The sequence below is a fragment of the Apodemus sylvaticus genome, chromosome 22 (assembly GCF_947179515.1).
Source record: "Apodemus sylvaticus chromosome 22, mApoSyl1.1, whole genome shotgun sequence".
Classification (NCBI taxonomy): Eukaryota; Metazoa; Chordata; class Mammalia; order Rodentia; family Muridae; genus Apodemus; species Apodemus sylvaticus.
The window spans coordinates 47,891,639-47,916,372 of NC_067493.1; the positions used below are offsets into that span (position 1 = coordinate 47,891,639).

Genomic DNA, 24,734 nt, shown 5'->3' on the forward strand with positions numbered 1-24,734 from the left:
GAAGTGAGGACCAACAGCTGAGACTGCCCTCTGACCTCCGCATGGCACACACATGAGCATGGATGCAAACACACATACAAGGATTTTCTTAATGATTTATTTTTATTTTATGTGCATGGTGTTTTGCCTACATTTGTGTGAGGGTGTCAGATACTCTGGACCTGGAGTTACAGACTCCATATGGGAGTTCTAAGGTTCCATGTGGGTACTGGAAATTGGACCCAGGACCTCTGGAAAAGCAGCCAGTGCTCTAACTGCTGGGCCATCTCTCCAGCCCCACAAAATATTTTTTAAAAAGAGAAAGTTCATAGCAAGCTTCGTGATGGGGGCGGGAGAGCAATATTCACACTGACTAGAACCCAGAGCTGCACTAAGAAGCCCCACTCATGCAGGCCTTCAACTGGAGAACCACACGTCAGTGGGGAAGGAGGAGAGTGGTGCGTAGATCACACTGCTGGCTGGTCTCTGCGCTCAGGGCCCAGTTCTGAATCACCCTCACCCAAGTTTCCTACTCAGGCTTCCGACTCAGCACCCAGGGAGGTGCTGGCCACACCCCTAGGCTTTCCCCCAGAGGCTCTGTGCAGATGTCTGTCCCATCATACTAGGTCTCACCAGATACAACTCAAGACACCCTCTACTGCCACCCAAACTTTATTTAGAATGAAACCTATTACCTCAAATAAAATGGCCATTGTTGCTGCTTAAGCACAAGACAGGTATTCTTTAATGGGGAAACAGAAAAATATAAGAGTCTAAGGGTTGAAGCTATTTGGGTTTCCACAAAGAATGGCTCACTTTAAAACAGAAAGCAAATCCTAGTGGTGGTAGCACATGCCTTTAGTCCCAGCACTCCGAAGGCCAAGACAGAGGCTGGCGGATCTCTGTGAGTTTGAGGCCAATCTGGTCTACAGAGCTAGTTCCAGGACAGTGAGGGCTACACAGAGAAACCTTATCTCATACCAGCAGCAATACATGAAGCAAAGACTGAGGCTCCCACACTTCCTGGGACTGTTCCTCCCCAAGCTGAACAAAGAGGTGAGGAAATGAATACACAGTGTGTTGAGTGGCTGCCCTACCTCATTGTCCTCACTGTATATACACACATGTGTTGTATGTGTGATGCACCAATGTGTTTATGTATGTTTGCACATGGGTATGGTCAGAAGTTCCTCAATCATTCCCTACCTTATCTTTTTTTTTTTAAGATTTATTTACTTATTATATATAAGTACACTGTAGCTGTCTTCAGACACTCCAGAAGAGAGCATCAGATCTCGTTACAGATGGTTGTGAGCCACCATGTGGTTGCTGGGATTTGAACTCAGGACCTTCCGAAGAACAGTCAGTGCTCTTAACCTCTGAGCCATCTCTCCAGCCCCCTACCTTATCTTTTATCACCTACATCTTTAAAACATATCACAGTACTGGAGCTCTTCAATTGGCTAGACTGGCTGACCAGGGCTCCAGAGACTCTCCTGCCCAATGCTGGGACTGCAAACACATGCCACTGTGCCTGCTCTTTTAATAGTACTCCTGGGGATCCAAACTCAGGCCCTCACACTTGCACGACAACCACTTGACCCACAGTGCCCTTTCTGCAGCTGATTTTTTTTCACATGGTCTTAGCCAAAAAAAAAAAAAAGGAGGAGAAACCACTGCAATGCCAAATTGCTGGGAGCTGACTTTAGCATTCTGACTACAGCTTGCAGTCTTGGAGGGCCCCAACTGTTCAAGCCTTAGGTTTGTTTTCTCATAAACACATGTACTTGCTATATAAAATATACATTTATGTATTATAAGAGTTCTAACATTGAATTGTAATTTTATATTTACTTCCTTTTTCCACATATACATACATTTATTATAGAAGATATACATTTCTGAGCTGACCATATGATCCCAACTCTTAGAAGGCTAAGGCAGGAGAGGAGCAAGAAATTCAGGCCAGCCTGGACAATATAGCAAAAAGCCAAACCCTGTGGGGCTCAAAAGGGGAAAAAACAGAAGGCTGGGCATGGTGGCACACACCTGTAATCCCAGCACTCAGGAGGCAGAGCCAGGTGGATCTTTGTGAGTTTGAGAATAGCCTGATCTACCTAGTGGGTCTAGGATAACCAAGGCTATATAAAGAGAGTCTGTCTCAAAACAAACAAACAAACAAAACCTAATTAAATTAAAAATAAAAAAAGAAACAGACAAGAAACAAACCAAGAGTGCTCTGGAATGGGATAGGTGAGGAAACCGCAGAAAGCAGCTTGCACTCCGCTCCCTCCTGCTGACCATCAGGGCGCAGGGAGCACACTGGAATCTTAGTGCAGACCTTGGCTTCACAAGCTCCCTCGCACTACAGTGGATCTGGAGAAAGGCACCGCACTCCAGTCCCTAAAGAGTGATGCTCAAAGCAGAGCTACGGCAGGTGGTGAGAGCTGCTGACTTACAGCAGAAGGACAGCATGCTGTCCCAAGCTGTGTTTGCTCTCCTGCCAACGGCTTGCCAGATGAACCTACAAACACTCCCAGTTATGAGTGACGTGTGATAGCACAAAACATAGAACGCTGTTCAAGCTCCACCCACAGAAACAGCTATCTTCTTAGTTTACCCACAGAGATGATAGGCCATGAAATAAACACTGAGATGTGATGAATTTCTCAGAGGGTAAGAGCATGGGCTGCTCTTTCAAAGGACCTAGGTTCAATTTCCAGAAGCAACATGGCGGCTCTCCATTGTTGGTAACTCCTGTTCCAGGGGATTCGACACTCTCTCCTAGCCCCCACGGACATACATGTAGGCATGATACATAAAAATAAATAAATAAATTTTGTATTTAGTCAGATCACTACAGCACAGAAAAAAAGATTAGAACAAAAAATTGTTTAACTCAAGAGATATTCTATGAAGGAACACACTAAGTAGCCTTGCACTTCATGGAGTCCATAGCATCTCTATTTGGATAAGTAAGTATAGAGGCACAATAAAGCACTGACCAAATTTATGGCTGAGAGAAACACATCTCACCAAGCAGGCTTTAATATGCCTCTCTGATACACTGATGTGTCCAACAGAAAGGCTTAGACTCCCAACAGTATGTAGGGCTAAATCCTTTTTCTATTAAAAATGTGCACATAGATTTTACATATATTGGGCATTTATGTGTGAGTGTGTGAGTGTGTGTGTGTGTGTGTGTGTGTGTGTGTGTGTGTGTGTGTGTGTAGAGAAAAAGAGCAGCATCAGAAATGTCAACAATAACCAGATAATGTGGCACACACCTTTAATCCCAACACTTGGGAGTCAGAGACAGGTGAATTTCTGTGAGTTCAAGGCCAGCCTGGTCTACAGAGCTATTACTAGGATAGCCAGGACTATACAAAGAAACCCTGTCTCAAATAAATAAATAAATAAATAAATAAAGTCAGCAATGGAGAAATTATGGCTAACTTTTAATCTTATTTTCATGCAGACAATAAGCACAAATTCCCTTTAGCAGAATGGATATTATCATAGGAAAATCATTAGACTATGACACTGGGCAAAAAGGGCATGCGGTGGACAAAGTCAGAGGAAAACACACAGATTTGCTGTGCTTGTTGATTTATGAGTCTCAACCTAACCATGCTGAGAACAGATGGCAAAAGAAATTGGCCCAATTGTCACTATGATGGTACAAATATGGCGGGCAGCAGGAAATACATTATTCTTCATTTCAACCTTTTCCTAGAAATAGCACCTGAATGCTGTGGAGTGAAAGTAGGTAGCAGGTGTGGGAGGACTTTATTTCTGGCAAGGACTGATGGTAAGGAGAACACCAAATGTGTTACTTTCTGCTTAATTCCAGAAATGAAATAAGGAAGATTGGAAATACCTTCAACAGTTTTATATTTCTAAAACTTACTATATTTTTGGAAAGGTTACTGGTAGTAAGAACACAGTACTTTTTATTTTTGTATAAAATGTCTTCTTAAAATTCAGAACGTGTAGACAGACGGTGGTTGGGCATGTCTTTAATCCCAGCACTGGGAGTCAGAGGGAAGTAGGTCTCTGAGTTCAAGGCTAGGCCCAGAGACTTTGTTACAAAACAAGAAAAAAAAATTAAAAGCCTAAAATAACATGATTATCTTTATAGTATACCCAGACAATGAACCCAATAAGAATGTCTACAGACTTGATACTAAAAGAACACTACTTCAGGGTCAATGAGACCGCTCAGTAGGTAAGGACACTCTGTGCCAGGACTGATGATCTAAATCTTAACCTCAGGACTTACATGGCAGAAGAAAACTGACCCATGAAAGATGTCCTCTGACCTCCATACACAGGCATGCATGTGTGCACACAGATACAATAAATAATAAACAAACAAACAATTAGAGAAAACAATACTTCATGTAGTTCTTCCGACTTTGGCTTTGCTGAGTTTTATGGCATGGCTGTTGCGCTCTCTCGCCTACACCTGTCTAATGCAGACTCGGGATTTTCTTCTGCCAATTCTAGGCATCTATTTTGGTTTTCTTCCTCACTGAGCTAATGCTACCCAGAGTCCATGTAGTGAAACAGGAACTACATGAAATCTATTATGTCCTTATAAGTTTTACACATTAGTGTTCTTAGATTAATACATTCTTTAAGTCCTGAACAGGGTCCTTAAGTGAGTAAGACAATTCCATCACAAGAAAAAATAATCTGATAAAAATATTTTAAAGCCTAAGGCTCCATCAGGACACACTCCCAATGTCCAGGGTGCACACCCAGGCTTCTCTGACCTTGACGCTGATCCCCGAGGCAGCAGACTGTCTTCTGTCCCCAGATCATTAGATCTCTTTGTAAAAGGCTGGTTAGTTCTGGTTAACATCACTAGTTAGGTAAATATGGAAGATTTCACGTTAGAAATCCAGGTGAGTAGAAACAGCAAGAAGCCATCTCCTCCCTTCAAAATGTGTAGTGGTGCGGGTCACTGGCTACCTTGTTTCCTGTCTACAGAAAGACTGATCAATTTGGCTTATTTTCTTTGATATATATATATTATATATTTCTATATATAGAAATATATATATTTGATATATATATATTTCTTAGATATATAAACTACAAAAGCTTATTTTGTATTTGAGACAGGTCTCACTCACATAGGCCAGGCTGGTCTCCAATTTGAATCTTTTGATAGCAGGCGTGCCTCACTTTAAAATAGGAGTTCTACAAAAGGATGAAGCCCACTTCACTGAAATGACACTAGCATCTCCTCAGTTGTGCAAGCATCTCTCAAGCCAAAGTAAAGGAAAATATCAGTCTTGCAGTTAAAGGAATAAGTCTGATAGTAAATCTGAGGCAGGCACCTCACTGTCCATGTAGGAGCATCAGATGGCCAGTCCTTGCTGCCCTTTTCCAACCTGCCTTATCAGTTTCACAGAGAATTCAAATCTCCTGTTTCTAAAGTAACTAGAGCTTACTACATGAAGGAAGCTCCGGATGCAGGAAGGGAGAGGGCTCCAGGGCTAGTTAACTGGTCAGAAGTGTGGCTGGGCACTATCAGACTCTGCAAATGTAGGGTGTAGTAAGGCTCGTGTCTGCTGCCTGCTGAGACACAGATAAGGAAAAGGACACAGATGGCTTCCTCCTGCTGTCTCCATAACATGACTCACCACAGCATGGAGAGCTTTCTAGCTAAACAATTTAAATAATCTTTAATAGCGAAAAACCAAATGAGTGGCTCAGAAAAGAAGACTACTTAAGCAGATACACCAAAAACCATTTCATAAAACTCTAGATCTATTAACTGCTGCTAGTGCTAGAGTTAAATACAAGTGGATTTCATGCTTTAATAAACAAGAAAGAGTGTGTTGAGGTCAGTGGCTCAGTTGGTAGAGTCTTGCCTAGCATCCACAGGGTCCTGTGTTAGATCCCCAGCACCAAACAAAATGGGGCACTGGTGGTGCACACTGGTACTCCCAGTACTTGGGAGGTAGAGAAAGAAGCATTATAAGTTCAAAGTCACCCTCAGCTAAATAGTGAAGTTGAAGCCAGCCTAGGCTACATAAGACCCTGGGTCTCAGTCAATCAGCCAATTGGTAGGAAGGACAAGGGTAAAAGGAGTCAATTAGCTTACTATATTTGTACCATTTAACAACGCATGAATGTTCCTGGGATGCTATGCTGATGGATATAAGCTAAGGATGCCAGTACATCTACTTAGTAACAAGAAGAGTAAACACTATTTATGTGCACTTGGGAGGAGAAATTTAACAAGTTCATGAATATACATCCAGCTTTCTACTCTCAGGAGCAAGTAGAGTCAGGTGACCCTTTCTAGGTAGCTTTCTAAGCTAATGGATATTTCCACAAATTTACATCCTTCCCTAAGTTATACAATATGATATCAGCACAACTACTGATGGTTTCATTTTTAACATCTCCTTATAGAGCCTATGACAGTACTGAAAAAACAGCCTAAGAGCACTGCTGATTCCCAGCACCCCTGTAGAGGCTCACAAGCATCTGTAACTCCAGTTCCAAGGGCTCTCACACCTGATACACATACATACATACATGCAGGCAAAACACTCATACACAAAAAAGAGAAATAAATCTTTAAAAGAAAAAAGAAATAGCAGGTGTTAATATATCTTTCACTATATATATATATATGTTTTTCATGACATGTTCCTCCTTGTTGGATTATTTAGAGAAAATACAACCAGATCTTTTCACATACCAAAACAAAACACAATATAGGACCAGTGTGGTGCGGATGGAGTTTGGGGAGGGGGGATGTTCCAGCCAAGCCTAACATCCTAGGTTCCATTTATGAACCCCACACAGTAGAATCAGAGACAGACTCTTGAAGGTGGTCCACTAACCTCCAAGCATGTGCTTGTGCATATGCACAGGCATACATACAAACACACAAAAAGTTAAAAACTATAAATGTATGTATGTATGTGCACACACTCAAGTAACTTCTAAACTGAGAAGTGAGACTAAAAGATCCTTCATGTCAGGCGGTGGTGGTGCACACCTTTAATCCCAGCACTTGGGAGGCAGAGGCAGGCAGATTTCTGAGTTTGAGGCCAGCCTGGTCTACAGAGTGAGTTCCAGGACAGCCAGGGCTACACAGAGAAACCCTGTCTATAAATAAATAAATAAATAAATAGGCCTTCATTTCCTAGCCTCCTGGACTCTATAGGCTTGCTAATGATATTTCAAAAATGTGCCTTTTTAACTGTGAAGGGTGATGCTGGCCAGCATTTTGACAGAATAGAATATGTGCTCAACAATATTAACAGATTTTTTTTATACTGGGCTCCTAGAGAGACCACAAGAGGAAACACCAAGGCATGCTCCAAAGAAAGCCCCTGGGAATAGGAGAGCCACACCCTAGATCTCAGAACATGCTGGGGTCTACTACAAAATTGTATTCAACAATAATCTATGCTGGTTGTTTCAAATTTAAATAGCATGTACATTAAGTAACCAAAGCGGGTCTGGAGAGATGTCTCAGTGGTTAAGAGAACCGACTGGTCTTCCAGAGGTCCTGAGTTCAATTCCCAGCAACCACATGGTGGCTCACAACCATCTGTAATGGGATCTAATGCACTCTTCTGATATATCTGAAGACAGTGACAGTGTACTCACATACATTAAATAAATAAATCTTGAAAGAAAGAAAGAAAGAAAGAAAGAAAGAAAGAAAGAAAGAAAGAAAGAAAGAAAGAAAGAAAGAAACTAACTAACTAACTGAAGCTGGACTGAAGAGAGCTCAGCAGTTAAGAGCACTGGCTGCTCTTGCAGAGGACCTGGACTTGTCTTTGTGACCACAGTGGCTGGCTTATAACCATCTCAAGCTCCAGAGGAGGCTTCGGCCTCCTTGAGCATCAGCATTCACATGCATACATACTCACACACAGACAAACACACATACACATAAATAAAAATAAATCAAGATGAAAGAAAGCCAGGCAGAGGTGGAACTCAACTTTATTGTTTTTGGTTTTTTGGGTTTTTGGGTTTTTTTGATTTTTGGTTTTTTTGAGACAGGGTTTCTCTGTGTAGTCCTGGCTGTCCTGGAACTCACTCTGTAGACCAGGCTGGCCTCGAACTCAGAAATCCGCCTGCCTCTGCCTCCCAGAGTGCTGGGATTCCCCGGCGTGCGCCACCACCGCCCAGCTGGAACTCAACTTTAATCTCAGCACTGGGAAGGCAGAGGCAGGCCAGCCTGGTCTACAGTGCTAGCTCTAGAACAGCCAAGGCTACGCTAAGAAATTCTGTCTCTGAGAGGAAGGAAGGAAGGAAGGAAGGAAGGAAGGAAGGAAGGAAGGAAGGAAGGAAGGAAGGAAGGAAGGAAGGAAGGAAGGAAGGAAGGAAAAAAAAAAAAGGAAGGAAGGAATGAATTTGGCACTGTGTAAAGATGAATAGGCCGGACAGTGGTGGCGCACCTCTGTAATCCCAGCACTCTGTAAGAAGAGGCAGACAGATTTCTGAGTTTAAGGCCAGCCTGGTCTACAGAGTGAGTTCCAGGACAGCCAGGGCTATACAGAGAATAGTGGGCACAGAGATCAAATGTTTGTCCATATTTAAACAAAGAAGTTAGCCTATTTGTTTTTATTTGTTTTGTTTTTTAGAGGCAGGATTTCTCTGAGTATCCCTGTCTGTCCTGAAACTCACTCTATAGACCAGGCTGGCCTTGAACTCACAGAGATCACCCTGTCTCTGCCTCCTGAGTGCTGGGATTAAGGATGTGTACCCTCACCACCCAGCCCCCAATAACTTAAGAAACGTGCTATTCCATTCTACTGCATGGGCAAGTTTATCCAGGCACATTCTAATCCTCCTACATAGACATGGGTGTTGGCATTGCCAACTAAAAATGTAATTCTTTCAGGTTTCTTAACATTCAGATGTTTTTGCTGCTGTTTTAGAACAGTGCCATATGTAGCTTAGTCTAACCTCCAATATTATACATAGTCAAGGGTCACCTTGAGCCCCTGGTCATCACCTTCCCAAGTGCTGGGATTACTGGTCTGGTCAGCCACACTCAGTTTACGTGGAGCTAGTGACTGAACCCAGGGCCTCACACACACAAGGCAAGCATTCTACTAACCGAGACACATCCCTGCCATCAATACTTTTTTTTTTTTAATTAACCAAGATGTAACATAGTAAACCAAAGGCACTGTACCCCTACCTCATAGATTATAAACAGAAAGTCTGGAGGAGCTGGTTATAAGGCCACCTATCTCCATCACTGATATCTCCAGCCGATGTGACCCCGACAAGAATAAAGTAGACCCTCTGACTGACCAGCACCATTGTCTATTAACAGCTACCACAGTTTATATTTATTGTCAGAGATAAACTCACCTACAATTTGATTGACTAAAGTACAAAGACAGGACCACTTCAGTCCCAAAGAATATCCAAGGGCTGCTAAAATTAAAAGGGGCATCACACCTACCAGGACACTGCATCCAAACAGAAATGAGCCTCAGCTGCACTACAGCTCTCTCACGCTATAACTGTCAGTTTCCCAAACACTGACTGGGAAATGACAAAAGCCCTGTGACTCTCACTAAATCTTTTCCCCTCTTACTCAAGAAAGTAACATGCAAGTCCTGTCATGAGCTGGAGAGATGGCTCAGCAGTTAGGAGCACTGACTGTTCTTCCAGAGGTACTGAGTTCAATTCTCAGCACCACATAGTAGCTCACAACTACCTGAAATGGGGTTTGGTGCCCTCCTATGATGTGTCTGAAGACACTTACAGTGTGTGTGTGTATAAAATCTTAAAAAAAAAACCATCATATGATATGCACAATATTCATGGATAAAGCAAGTGGCTGTGACTCTTGCTAACCCAAGGGTTCAACAGCATACTAAATGCTATGAATTATTAATAAGAATCAAAACATATATGTATTATATTTCCTTTTTTAAGGAGTTATTATGCCAGCCATGGTAGTGCTCACCTTTAATCTCAGCACTTGGGTGGCAGAGGCAGGCAGATCTCTGTAGCTCAAGACCAACTTGGTCTACAAAACAAGTTACAGGTCAGCCAGGTCTACATAGGCTCTGTCTCAAAAAAGGGGGAGAGTAGGGCTGGAAAGATGGCTTATTGGTTAAGAGCACTGGCTGCTCTCCCAAAGGTCCTGGGTTCAGTTCTTAGCACACACATGGAGGCTCACAGCCATCTGTAACTCCATCTCAGGGGATCTGACGCTCTCATCAGGCTGCCACAGTGTCAGTGATGCATGTGACACACAGATATGCATGCAAGCAGAGCATCCACACATATAAAAGAATCAAAAAGAGATTTAAAAATATTTATGTCAGGGCTGGTGAGATGGCTCAGCGGTTAAGAGCACTGACTGCTCTTCTGAAGGTCCTGAGTTCAAATCCCAGCAACCACATGGTGGCTCACAACCATCTGTAATGGAATCTGGCACCTTCTACTGGTGTGTCTGAAGACAGCTACAGTGTACTTACATATAAAAATAAATGAATCTTTAAAAAAAGAAAAAGAAAAAAATATTTATGTCTTAGTTCACTTTATATTGCTGTGATAAAACACAATGATCATAAGCAACTTGAGGAGGATAGTGTTTATTTAGCTTAGAAGCCAAAGCAGGAACTAAAGCAGGGCAAGAAGCAGAGACCATGGAAGAATGCTGCTTACTGGCTTGCTCCTTGTGACTTGCTCAGCCTGCTCACCCTGCATTCCCTCTCTCCCTCTTCCTTCCTTCCTTCCTTTTCTTGTTTCTATGGATATGAATGTTTTGCCTGTATGTATGTCTATGCATATGAATGCCTGGTGCTTGTAGAAGTCAGAAGGTAGTGCAGAATTTCCTAGAACAAAAGTTACAAATGGTTGTAGCTGCTGTGTGGATGCTGGGAATCCAACCCTGTCCTCTGGAAGAGCAGTCAGTGTTCTCCAACCTCCAACTACTCAGCTTGCCTTTTTTATTTTTATTTTTTTGGTAAAGATTTATTTATTTTGTGTATATGAGTACACTGTAGCTGCCTTCGGACACATCAAATCCCATTACAGATAGTTGGAGTCACCATGTGGTTGCTGGGATTTGAACTCAGGACCTCTGGAAGAGCAGTCAGTGCTCTTAACCACTGAGCCATCTTACCAGCCCCCGCCCATGTTGCTTTCTTATACAACCCAGAACCACCTCTCCAGAGGTGGCATTTCACACAATGAGCTAGGCCCTCCCACATTAATCATTAATTCCCTATAGACTTGCCTACAGGCAATGTATTTTCTCACTTAAGATTCCTCTTCCCAGATGACCCTAGCATTTGTCAAGAGGGAAAAAAAAAAGCCAGAACAATTTATTTTATTTTTAATTAGGTATATATGTGAATGTCTGTGTATGGGTATGTGCATAAGTTTCCGGGTACACTTAGAGACCAGAGGAGAGAGTTGAAATTACAGGTAGTTGTTAGCTACTTCACACGGGTACTGTTAACAGAAGTTGAGTCCTCCGTAAGAGCAGTGCATGTTCTTAATCACTGTGTCATCTCTCTAGCCCATTGTGTGTACACACATCTTCTACATAAAAGTAAATTTGTATATTATTTATTATTGATATCTGTGCGTGTGCATGTGTACCACTGAACACAGGTGATAGTCAGGAGACATGCCTGTGGAGTTGGTTCTCTCCTTCCACCTTTACATTGGTTCCGGGAATTATTTTCATGTCTTCAGACCTGTATAACACCTTGCCAGGCGTTGGTGGCACATGCCTTTAATCCTAGCGCTTGGGAGGCAGAGGCAGGAGGATTTCTGAGTTCGAGGCCAGCCTGGTCTACAGAGTGAGTTCCAGGACAGCCAGGATTATACAGAGAAACCCTGTCTCAAAAAAACTAAAAAAACTTAAAAAAAAAAAAAAAGAAAGAATAAAAAGAATAAATTATTCTGTCTCATGTGTTTATAGTAAAAAGAGTAAACAATATTATTTGTATTGAAGACAAAACCAAAGCAGTATATACTTATTTAATTCTATCAATATGTACTCATCCATGCTATTGCATGATTTTAAAATGTGCCATGCCAATAAAACCTTGAAGGATCCAGTTCTGGAAATATAATGGGTGTTTCAATATCAAAGCTTGCATCCCACATATGGTGTTATTATTAAATGTCATATGCCTGTTGCTATTCTGGTTGAGTTGCCTCATTAACTTCATTCACTTATTTCACTTATAACTTTATCATTTATCCTTACTGGGCAGTATTTAATGAACAAGAAGTGGAAGTTTTGCCAGGCGGTGGTGGCACACGCCTTTAATCCCAGCACTTGGGAGACAGAGGCAGGCAGATTTGTGAGTTCGAGGCCAGCCTGGACTACAGAGTGAGTTCCAGGACAGCCAGGGCTACACAGAGAAACCCTGTCTCGAAAAACCAAAAAAAAAAAAAAAAAGTGGAAGTTTTGAGGTTTTTGTCCCTGACCCGGCAGGCTGCCTCAAGCTTACTTTGTATCCAGGGATGATGTTGAAGGCCTTATCCCCCTGCTCCCACCTCCCAAGTACTCAAATTACAGGTAAACCTTATCCCACATATCCAGTTGTATGTGGTGCCGGGGATGGAACCCAGGAGACCAAGCATCCTACCAAATGAGCTCCATGCCCAGCCCCAAAGAATACAAGATCTGATCAGTAGCAGTGCTCAGCAGGAAGTCATCTCGATGTGTACTTGATGTCCTCACTTCAATCCCTCTGTGTCTGCATCAGCTCTGAAGACTCCTTCAGTCTCAAGTTCCAGGTTGCTACTAACTTGGTATATCATCCCCCTCTAAATGCCCAGGTACGACAGTCTGTGTGGCTCCATTTTACTGTGCACTCAAAAAAAAAAAAAAAAAAAATGACAGGCAGGGCTAGGAGAGCAACCCAGTGGCACAACACCTACCTGGAATGAGCAAGGCACTAGGACCTACCACGGGGTAAAGAACCGCCCCTACTCCAAATGATACTCAAAGCATCTAATGCAGCAGAGCATTTGCTGGGCTGCCCGTGAAGATGCCAGTGCTGCGCCAGGCAGGGACTTATCACTTGGCTCCAGAAGCAGAAAGGGGAGGTGTGGGCACCAAACACAAGGACTTAGAGATAACTCAGAGTTATGTATCAACAACAGCAGCAAAGTAGTGCACACCTGCTGGGCCCAGCAGTAGAGAGGCTGTCTTAGTCAAGGTCTCTATTCCTGCACAAACATCATGACCAAGATGCAAGTTGGGGAGGAAAGGGTTTATTTAGCTTACACTTCCACATCACTGTTCAATACCAAAGGCAGTCAAGACTGGAACTCAAGCAGGTCAGGAAGCAGGAGCTGATGCGGAGGCCATGGAGGAATGTTTCTTACTGGCTTGTTTCCCCTGGCTTGCTCAGCTTGCTTTCTCATAGAACCCAGGGATGGCCCCACCCACAAGGGGCCCTCCCCCTTTGATCACTAATTGAGAAAATGCCCTACAGCTGGATCTCATGGTGGCATTTCCTCACCTAAAGCTCCCTTCTCTGTGATAACTCCAGCCTGTGTCAAGTTGATACACAATACCAGTCAGCACAGAGGCCCAGGCAGAAGGATCACTACAAATTTAAGGCCAGTCTGACCTACTTAGGGAATTTCAGGAAAGCAAGAGCCACACAGTGACACCTTGTATCAACAAACTAACTGTACTATATATCAGCCATTAAGGTGATAGTCTGTGTTGGACTTTAGTTCACAACAGAAAACATAGTTGGGGGGCGGGGTAGGATAGTGAACTGGCCACATTTCTAGTGCTTGACAGCAGACAGCAGTGACAACAGGACTGCAGAACTCCTGAAGGAGTCTGAGTGAAGAACCTTGACCATGCAGGTCTAAAAGCCCACTATGAAGAATGAAGAAACACAGTTGCATAACTGTACTCTACAGAGGTAAAAGTGGGGTGAGCTCATCTTAAAAACCCTGTGGCAGCTGCTCTGTAAGGCACTGTTGGGAAGGCCCCTACTTACAGGGCATGTGGCTCCGGTGTGCAGCCAGGCACTTGGAAAGTGGAAGCAAGCAGCTCAAGAGCTCAAGACTTAGCCTGTTACCCAGTAAGTCAGAGGCCAGCCTGGGCCTGTCTCAGAAACCAAGGGGCAGGAGGGGGATGGGGTTTTGTTTTGTTTTGGGTTTTTGAGGGGTTTTTTTGTTTGTTTTTGTTTTGGTTTTGGTTTTTTGAATTTGTTTTTTTTCTGAGACAGGGTTTCTCTGTATAGCCCTGGCTGTCCTGGAACTCACTCTGTAGACCAGGATGGCCTCAAACTCAGAAATCTTCCTGCCTCTGCTTCCCAGAGTGCCGGGATTACAGGTGTGCGCTACCACCACCCGGCTGGGTTTTTTTTTTTTTTTTTTTTTTTTTTACACTCTATATTTTATTCCCCACTCCCCGCCCCCACCCCTGTCCACCCTCCGGCTGTTCCACATCCCATACCTCTTCCCCTCTCCCCAGTCTCCACAAGGATGTCACCACCCCTGCCACACCTGACCTCTAAACTCCCTGGGGCCTTCAGTCTCTTGAGGGTTAGGTACATCATCTCTGAATGAACACAGACCGGGCAGTCCTCTACAGGATCTGTTGGGTTGTTTTTTTTTTTAATTGTTTATTGTATTTAAAAACTGCTTCTTGGGCCAGGCAGCTACCTCTGCAGTTAAGAGCACTGCTGTTCTTCCAGAGGCCCAGGGTTTGAATCCCAGCACCAGCAGGATTGCTCACAACCAAGTCTCCAGCCCCAACGGATATCTACTACCCTTTTCTGACCTCAAAGGACACAGGCACACACATGGTGCACAGACATACATGCAGGCAAAGCAACCTTAAACATAAATAAAAATAAATCTTTTTAAAAAATAATATCTTTGTTACCAGGGGTTGGGTGAGACATACCTGACAACTGAGATTGAGGAATGGCAAATTCCAGATCAATCTGAGCTATACCTCATAGCCTAACTCAAAGGGACAAAAGAAACAGACAAAACCAGCTTCCTTACTAATGGTACAATGTTTTACAAATGGGAGGAAGTCAAACAGATCATACAAGAAACCCAGGCCTGCTCAACCTCAACAGGTCATGGAAAGTTTACAGAAAAGTGACATTTCCTATCACAGGAACTATGCAGAGGTTTCCAGATGTGTGGTCATCTGTACATCAAACAATTGCACACCACGTAATCTTCACGGCGTCTGTTCTTACTCATTTCCAGCTGAGATGTCTATGGGCCTTGCCCAGGTAACAGTTTTGAATGAGTCAAAAGCTAACTCCCAGGATTAAGGACTAGGGTTACAACTTGGGATAGAGCTTGGCTGCTCTGGGCTCATGCACGAGGCTCTGGATTTATCCTCAGCACTGGGGAAAAGGGAAAAAAAGGCACAATCAAACATGGGTTTATAAGAAGCCTATTATAGTATAGTAAAATACAGGTTCCAGAAATAGCCAAAGAAGCAAGCTTCCCATGGTAGTGATATCACACAGGCCCCATATTTATCAGCACACTGAACAGCTCTAAGAAGGACCACACATTCTTCCTAAGCACCAGCAAGCATAAACAGCAGCACCAGCCAGCTCAGAGACAGGAGCCTTGGGTGACAGCACCTGTAACTTCAACTGCTACAGCCACAGCTCTTACAGCTCCTGCCAGTACTGCTCTTGGTCCACTTCACTCATGACTCAAGAAAATGGTGTGCTTTTAGCTCAACCTATGTGAAACTTTCTCATTAAGTTCACAGATCCCTCAATTCTATTCAGATTAAAAATCCTTGAGGAAAAAAACTTTTCTTTATATAGTTCATCCTGAGAAAGTTTCTTCCAAATTTCCACCTTTCCACCTTTCCACCTTTCCAGGCCTTGATGACTTGCAGAGAAGCAGGTGGGGCGGGGCAGTGGTGGCATACGCCTTTAATCCCGGCACTTGGGAGGCAGAGGCAGGCAGATTTCTGAGTTCGAGGCCAGCCTGGTCTACAGAGTGAGTTCCAGGACAGCTAGGGTTATATAGAGAAACCCTGTCTCAAAAGAAAAACAAAAACAAAAACCAAAACCAAAAACCAAAAGCAGGTGGGGAGGTGGGGATAAAGTCATTCTATTAAATGTATCAGTGTTTGAATGCAAATCCTAATGCAGTCTTCTTTAACACTGGTAACTAGCTCAACTCCATGCCAAAAAATAAAATGAAATAAAATAAAATAAAGTGGCAGTTATACAGTTCCTGCAGCCCCTCTCCTTCTGAAATAACTGTGGTGCTCATCCACCCCAGAGTCAGTCGCTGCTGTCATTTGCGGTCGTCAGGGACTACTTACTGGACATCTTGTGAAGTGGGCTCATACACTCCTCAAGTGTACCCCACAAACACTGATGTAAGGAAAGCTGGAGGCAAGGGAAGGGAGAAAAAGCAGGATGCTTTGGAGACTTGATAGTCCTTACATAACTGACACCACAGGCACCCTCTGGCCTAGGAAGAATAGGCAAAGGACGCCCCACCCTGGCCAACAGGGAGTTTCATGAGACTTGATACAGAAGACAACAAGACAGACACTAATCAAGGCTGCTTTACTGAGAAAGACTTTGGGCACACACTAGGAAGGACAAAGACTGAGGTGGAGACCAGTCATTACCTCATGCACCTCACCAGACTGCCAACACGTTGTGAGGCAAGAACACTGCAGGGATCTCTAAAAAACTAAATGAAACCTATCTCTGCTGCTAGGAAAAGAAATCTGGAGAGTAGAGAGATGGTTCAGTGGTTAAGAGCACTGTCTGCTCTCCCAAAGGACCCAGGTTCAATTCCCAGTACCCACATGGCAGCTCACAACTGTCTTTTACTCCAGTTCCAAGGGATCTGACCCCCTCACACCAATACACATAAAATAAAGTTAAACAGATTACTTCTTTTAAAAAAATCTGGCTGGGCAGTGGTGGCACACGCCTTTAATCCCAGCACTTGGGGGGCAGAAGCAGGCGGATTTCTGGGTTCGAGGCCAGCCTGGTCAACAGAGTGAGTTCCAGGACAGCCAAGGCTACACAGAGAATCCCTGTCTCAAAGAAAAAAAAAAAATCTGTAGATAAGATGTTTGATGTTCAGTAACCAGCTGACTGATATGCATAAAAAAACTTTTCAGAAACAGCAACATAGCACTTTACCAAAATAAAATAATAAAGATAATAATAATATAAATTTTTGTTAAGGTGGCTCAGGTAGTGTTGAGACAGGTCTGGGCTCAATAGTTAACTCATGGCAATCCTGCCTCAGTTGCCTAACTGCTGGGATTCTAAGTATGCACGGCCATGCCCCCACTGGTGTGTCTTACTATGTAGCCCAGGCAGGCCTCTGACTGGAGTATTACTGAGGTAATACTCTTACCTCAGTCTCCTGAGTGCAGTATTTACCAGTATTGACTTATCTGTTTGTTTGTTTTGGGGGCTAGTATCCTGTAACCCAAACTAGCTTTAAGTTTGATACTCAGGCAGGAATGCCCTTAAACATCTGATCCTCCTGTCTCTACTTCCAGAATGTTAGGATGGAAGAGGCATGCCACCACTCTAGTTTACGAAGCAATGGGGATAAAGCCCAGGGCTTTGTGCTCATGCGGCAACCACTCTACCACCTGAGCCGCATCCCTAGCCATCTCTAAAATGATGACTGGGGTGTTAACACGAACCCTAAGCGGGAACCACACAGACTTCAGCCTCCTCAGCTCTGCCCTCATGCTCTCTATCAAGTCACTGAGTTCTGTCTATGCTACAGCTGCTGCCCTGGGGATGGGTGGATGACAAGAACCAACTTCAGAGGCTTTTGTGGGGATTAAATCAGATAACAGCCACGAAGCAGCTCACAAAAGCCTGGCATCAAGTGCAATGTGCTGTTGTTCTAGTGGTGGTAAAAGTGTTGACAATGCAGGGCGGGGGAGGGGGGAGGGGGGCAGAGAGATGGCTCAGGATTAAGAGCACTGACTACTCTTCCAGAAGTCCTGAGTTCAATTCCCAGCAACCACACGGTGGCTCACAACTATCTGTAATGAGATCCCATGCCCTCTTCTGGTGTGTCCGAAGACAGTGATAGTGTACTCATATACATGAAATAAATCTTAAAGAAAAAAAGTTGACAACCTTGAAAGAAGTTATATCAAGCCAGCACTCTGGAAAGGCAGGAAGACCAGAAGTTCAAGGTCATCCACATCTACCTATTAAGTTCAAGACCAGCTGGGCAATCAATATGGCCCAATGTTAAAACAATAAAAAGTGGCTTTCAACTGCTGGCCATACTGGCCCCACAGTCCTCGTGCCTTCATCCTTACTTCATGCTCTGGCTTGCTGAGCCTTTCCCTAACTCACAGAACACAGTGGCTTCCATCACAACTTGATGGCTGCATGCCAGTAAGAAACTACTGGTGAACTGGGACAGTTAATTCATTCATTCATTATCACTCTCCATTCTAGAATCGGGAATTCTAGAAGCTCAATTCTGAACTTTTTCAAAGGACCGATAGCATTCCAGAACAGACCAAACGAAGCCTGAATCTCATCCCAAAGGTTCTGTGTGCATGTCACAGCACATAAACCCTTGGCTGCTTCAGTTAAGCAGCTCCAAACCCAAATGTTCTTCTCTTAAACAACAGAACAAACAACATACAAACCCTTGCTGCCTTCTACTTCCTAAACAGTACCCAGAACACACTCTGAGCATGCGGAGACTGTGTTTGCTTGTTGAAATATAATTGGCATACAATAAACTGCACATATTTAAGCCGTAAGATCTGAGTTGTTTTGACATGTATACATATGAACATGAAATGATACCACAAGCAAACAACTGAAACATCTATCACCTCGGAACCCCTCACTCCTTTACAACCTCCCTCCCAGCCTCCCAGCCTCCCTCCCAGCATGCTTTCTCTTTAGGCATGCATCACAGACGCACTTGTATTCTAGGATTTTGTATGAATGGAACCCTACAATGTATGCCATCTGGCTTACCCATGCACTACCTACAGAGCAGGGCTTTACTGCTTTTAGTCTACTGTATGGATAGTTCACACTTGTTTATTTATTCACCTGTTGGACATTTGGAATGTTTCCAATTTGAGGCAGTCATAAAATTTACTTGAACTTTCATGCTTAAATCTTTGTGGGAAGAATTCTCAGTGGTTAAGAACTCTTGTTCTTTCAAAGGACAAGGAAAGGGGGAGGGACATGATAAGCAAGACATATGAAATATTTTGTGGGTTTTTTTTTTTGAGATTATCATTCTCTTAAAGTGCCAGTGTTTTAAGATAGCATTCTTGTAATTTTACAGAATAGCACCTTTTTGATGGAGTGCTGTTATATAATTCTGACTCAGGCTCTTTACGTTTGGGTTTGTTAATGTAATTTGAGGATACTGAACATGAGTCCTGGATGATACTAATAAACTAATAATTGCAGAGGTTTAAAAAAATGTTACAATGACATCTATTATCATGTTTACTAATTTTAAAAGTTAATATAAGAAGAACACGGTTCACTCTGCACTCCTAATTCACCATGAGACCCAAAGTACTTACTTAGGTACGAGGCTCCACCTCACCAGCATCCCCCTCTCTCCCCATCTGCCTTCTGAATAAGGGCTCAGAGCTCGCTACAAGCTAAGGATAGTTCCTGCTCAGACACTTGGCTCCTGATGTCCTTCCTCTCTATATAGGATGTCCTTTGCCCCACAGCCATAAGGAACACTCTCACTTCCTTCAAGTCTCTGCTCAAAGCCTGCCTGCCCTGGATATGAAATAGACTCCCATCTCCTCACCTTATGTTGTCCACAGTTCTTTATTACTTGGCATCACACACATGTGTACTAGCACACACACACACACACAAGCATGTGTGCACACACACACAACTTGTTCCTCCACATCAGTGGGCTCCATATCTTTCCATTGAAAATATTCAAAATAATTTTGGGATGGTTGCACACCTTTAACCCCATACTGGGCAGGAAGAGGCAGGGGATTTCTTGTGAGTTCAATACCAACTATGTCTACAAACTGAGCCCTTGTCTGAAAAGAAGAGGAGGAATTTCCAAAAGCAAAACTCAAAGTTGCTTTGTAGCAAGCACCACACCCCTGAATCCACACAAATGAAGTGATGTGTAAGCAGCCCTCATAGTCTCCCAATACTCCAGAGCTCCTCTCCCTAGTGTTCATTATGTGAGCAGTCTTCCTGGCCTGGCTGTGTGCAAACATACATCATTACCTCCTAAGCAATACAGCCCTGCCACCTTGACTTCACAGAGCAATGGATTACTTGTATAGGAAGCTGTGCAGAATCTCTGTGCTGAGACTATACAACAGCTTCGGCATCTGTGGGTTTGGTAGCCAACAGGTCCTGGATCCCATCCAAGGACACCGAGGGACCTGTGCATGTAGGACCCTTGTTACTTACTGCAGTCTACATCTTTATGCTGAAACACAAGCTGTTTAGAGAGTAAAGCTTCCTTCCATTTCATCCACTGCCATGCCCTCAGCACCTGAACCACTAGACTTCACGTCCTTCTAAACTCCACAACATACTACTTTCCAATAATTTTTCCATTAATTATTTATTGAGTGGGTTTGTTTTTTCTCTTTAAAAACCTGACTATAATTTACTGGAAAAAAATTTTACTTCAGATGCTCTGCTCAGGTTAATTTTCATCTCTTTAGATTCTTTTTTCTAACTGACATATAACCTTGCAGAGCACTACGAGTAAAAGGAATACTGGATCCCAGAGGCAGAAGGCCCAAGCCATCTTACTTGCCACGACTTCACACAGTACACCCACCACTGTACAACTCCTCTCCTGATCCCTTTCTTTTTTTTTTTTTAAAGATTTATTTATTATATGTAAGTACATTGTAGCTGTCTTCAGACACACCAGAGAGGGCACCAGATCTCATTACAGATAGTTGTGAGCCACCATGTGGTTGCTGGGGTTTGAACTCAGGACCTTCGGAAGAGCAGTCGGTGCTCTTGACTGCTGAGCCATCTCTCCAGCCTCTCCTGATCCCTTTCTAAAAGAAGGAAAACACATCTTTAAGGTGCATCATTAAGGCACCAGTGTACCTTCTGTGCTTTCAAACTCTGTGATCCACAATCTTATGCACTGTGGTTGTCCCTCATAAATTATTCACCTGAGCTTCAGTCTTATTCCTCATAATTTAAAATCATTAATGGAAGAATTCTATAATTACAGACCCTTTGAGAATAGCTGCTAATCCTTCAGAGTTTACTGGAGAGATCTGGGAGACAGTACTTCATAGGAGTGTTAACATCCGGAAAGATACCTATTAAAATACTGACAAATCTCTAATCTTCCTGAAATATGAAAAAGAAACAGTTGCCAGAGGAACCAAAGTGGAGTTAGGAAAAATGGTTCTGTGGAAGAAGAGCTTGCTATGTATGCAGCACGAGGACCTGAGTTTAGGGCTAGAGAGATAAATGGGTGGCTAAGGAGGTCCAGTTTAGATCTCCAGCAATCCTGTAAATTAATTCTAAGAATTAAGCCGGGAGGTGGTGGCACACCACCTGTAATCCCAGCACTCTGGGAGGCAGAGGCAGGCAGATTTCTGAGTTCAAGGCAGCCAGGTCTACAGAGTTCCAGGACAGCCAGCGCTATACAGAGAAACCTGTCTCAAAAAAACCCAAATCCAAAAAACCACAAAACAAAAAAAAAAAAACCAAAAAAAAAAAAAAAAAAACTATTAGGGATGAGTGTAGTATGCACACCTTTAATCCCAACACTTAGAAGACAGAGACAAGCAGATCTCTACAAGTTCCAGGCCAGCCTGGTTTTCATAGGGTCCAGGACAGCCAGGGTTATTTAGTAAGACCCTACCTCAAAAAAATTAAAAAATAAAAATAAAGATCTTAGCCAGGCCTTTAATCCCAGCACTTAGGAGGCAGAGGCAGGCGGACTTGAGTTCGCGGCCAGCCTGGTCTACAGAGTGAGTTCAGAACTACACAGAGAAACCCTGTCTCAAAAAAAAAAAAAAAAAAGATCTTGAGCAACCTGCACATTTTCTCTGCCCTGCTCTGCCCTTGTTACCTGCGCACAATGGATACAACTGTTGCAACAAGTAACCATATTTACCTTCTAGAGTTCTTTGAGTATTTAACAAGACAGCATCTGATACAATGACACAATGACAGTTAAGAATTATTTTTAGCCGGGCAGTGGTGGCACACCCATGTAGTCCCAGCACTCTGCGAGGCAGAGACAGGCAGATTTCTGAGTTCCAGGCCAGCCTAGTCTACAGAGTGAGCTCCAGGACAGCCAGGGCTGTACAGAGAAACCCTGTCTCGAAAAAAACAAATCCAAAAAACCAAGAAAACAGAAAGAAAGAAAGAATTTTTAAATAGATAAGTGTGTGGCTAGCAGACTACTTACTTCTCTAGATACTGTAGTCCATAACTGGAAAGGAATAAAAAACAAAACAGTCCCAATGCATATCACTCACACAAGTTCCTTTTGGAGAAGAATTAATCTACTCCGCCAGAGTCTTTCCTTAGCTGTATGGGTCACTCAGGACACAGACAGTAAACATTTTAAGTCTTTCCTTAGCTGTATGGATCACTCTCAGGACACAGACAGTAAACATTTTAGTAATGTCAACTGAATAACTTGGTTTTTAAAAATAATTCTACCTCTTCTAACCCGAAAACTCGATTCTATATACATCAGTCTGCGCTCGAAAAACTTAGGTTAGTCTCTAAGGAACAAAGAGCACCATCCACTTTCCTCCTTACGCAGCAGTGCCCACTAAATCAGACCATCAGAACCCTGCAGTTTTCAGGTGCTTAACTCAGACACACCTTGCTTTTTATAGAATAGAACCAAATAAAAATAATTGTGTTATGATTCCACGTTAGGGATTCTCTATCAACTCCCATATTATCGTGGCTAGACTGTAAAATATGCCAATTAAGAGTTCACAGTTGGAAATTCTGAAGCAATCTCAAAGCCAGACACAAACACAGAGGACCGCATTCGCATCTCAAACACGTCCCAAAGTCTCACTGAAAGCGATCTGATCTATGCTGTTTCCAGAAACACAGAGTAATGGGATTTTACCCCATTTCTATAAATGTCGGTGGTACTGAATACCAGAGTAAATGGAGAACCGCAAAACAAAAGATTCCCAGGGAGGTAGGCCCTCCTGTCTGCGGTGTACTCCAGGGACCCCTCCATGCGACAATAAGAATTTCACCACACTCCACAGGGATGCAGGGTAAACATCCACCTAGCCTGGATGGAAACAGGACTACCAAACATTCCCACCTCTAGGCACATGCGAAACCGAGCGCAGTCGGTGGAAAGTTCCCATCCACCATATGCACATTTGGTTTCCTTGGGGTGGATGGGGGTGGGGGGAACGCCACAAATGCTGAGACTGGCTGATGCACCTGTCACTGCTCCTAGACTGGGCTTCTCAGAGACCCCCGAAGCGCGCGCACGCGCACGCGCGCGTACGTGTACACACACACACACACACACACACTCATACTCACTCACGCCCGCCCTTGACCCTTAACAGGCCGCGGTGTAGCATCCCTTTCTCGCTGTCCAAACCCCCGGCTTGCCTGACAAAGACCCGGGTGTCAATCCGAGGCATTGCACAGACAGGTTGCAGAATTGCTTATGGTGGAGGAAGCCTGGCAGCTGTCACTCCGGTCTCCCCAACACACAGGCGCGCAGACGCACGCACACAAAATCAACACAGGGCTGGGGCTGTAAAGAAGCAGAGCCTGTGCAAACCGTTCAAAATACAAAAGGTCTCCGGAGCGCAGGCACCTGGGCGCGCCCGCCAAGAGGCTCCCGATGCGTGGGGGAGGGGAGCAGCCGGGCGGCGGCTGCCGGGGCTCCAGGCCGCAGCCCGAAGATGCTCTCCAGAGTCACACACACCTGCGGCGGCCTGCGGGGGCCTCACTCACCTCCAGGTCGGTGTCGGCGGACTCCGGGGCGCCGAGTATCTCGCTGGGCAGCTCGGCCAGGTCGGTGACCCGAATAAGCCCATCGTGCAGAAAGATGGTCTCCTCCTTCACCGAGAGCCACTGCGCCGAGTCCGCCGCCGCCGCCGCTGCCGCCGCCGCCGCGGCTGCCGACGAGCCCATGGCTAAGAGAAGGCGCTGCGGAGACGACGCCGCCTCAGCAACCCATGGCCGACCGCCGCGCCCGCCTCGCCCGCGCGGCTCCGCCCTAGGCGTTCCGCGCCGCCATCCCCTCTACACGCCAACCCCGGCCCGGGAGACCCCAGCCCCGCCGCTGCCGCCGCCGCCGCCCTGACGAGCAGGATCCGCCTCTGCCGCTCCGCAGCCAACTGTCAGTAAGACGCCATCTTGGGGGCGGGGTTCCCGGCATGCCCCGCGGGGTGGACAATACAGGCCCCGCCCTCCTGCCGTCTGGCTCCGCCCACATTACGGCTGGGCTTTATAACCCAGCTGCAGGTGCTCAGAGGCACTGCCTTTTGGGCGCACCTCCTTCCCGACCTCTCTGAAGCTGTCTAAGGCTCCAAGAGAAGATGACCCTTGTCCTCTTCAGGTGTGCACCGGTTGCTCAGGCCAGAGCCCATTGTGGAAGGATTTTTTTGGTTTTTTGGACTTGGTTTTTTTTGAGACAGGGTTTCTCTGTGTAGCCCTGGCTGTCCTGGAACTCACTCTGTAGACCAGGCTGGCCTCGAACTCAGAAATCTGCCTGCCTCTCCCTCCCAAGCGCTGGAATTACAG

General features: G+C 44.4%; 1 protein-coding gene across 8 annotated transcripts in view; it reads right to left on the reverse strand.

Annotated features, from left to right (window-relative positions):
• Hectd4 (HECT domain E3 ubiquitin protein ligase 4) overlaps positions 1–24,345 on the reverse strand; it is a 154,624-nt gene extending 130,279 nt beyond the window's left edge. For 7 of the 8 annotated variants that reach the window (XM_052167565.1, XM_052167561.1, XM_052167564.1 and 4 more), the window contains exon 1: positions 23,943–24,344. In XM_052167565.1, the coding sequence (XP_052023525.1) occupies positions 23,943–24,122 (180 nt within the window). In that variant the 5' untranslated portion in view covers positions 24,123–24,344. Of the gene's footprint in view, positions 1–23,942 lie in introns of all 8 variants that reach the window. The other variant, XM_052167566.1, reaches the window with a different exon arrangement.
• Between the last annotated feature and the right edge of the window lie 389 nt (positions 24,346–24,734).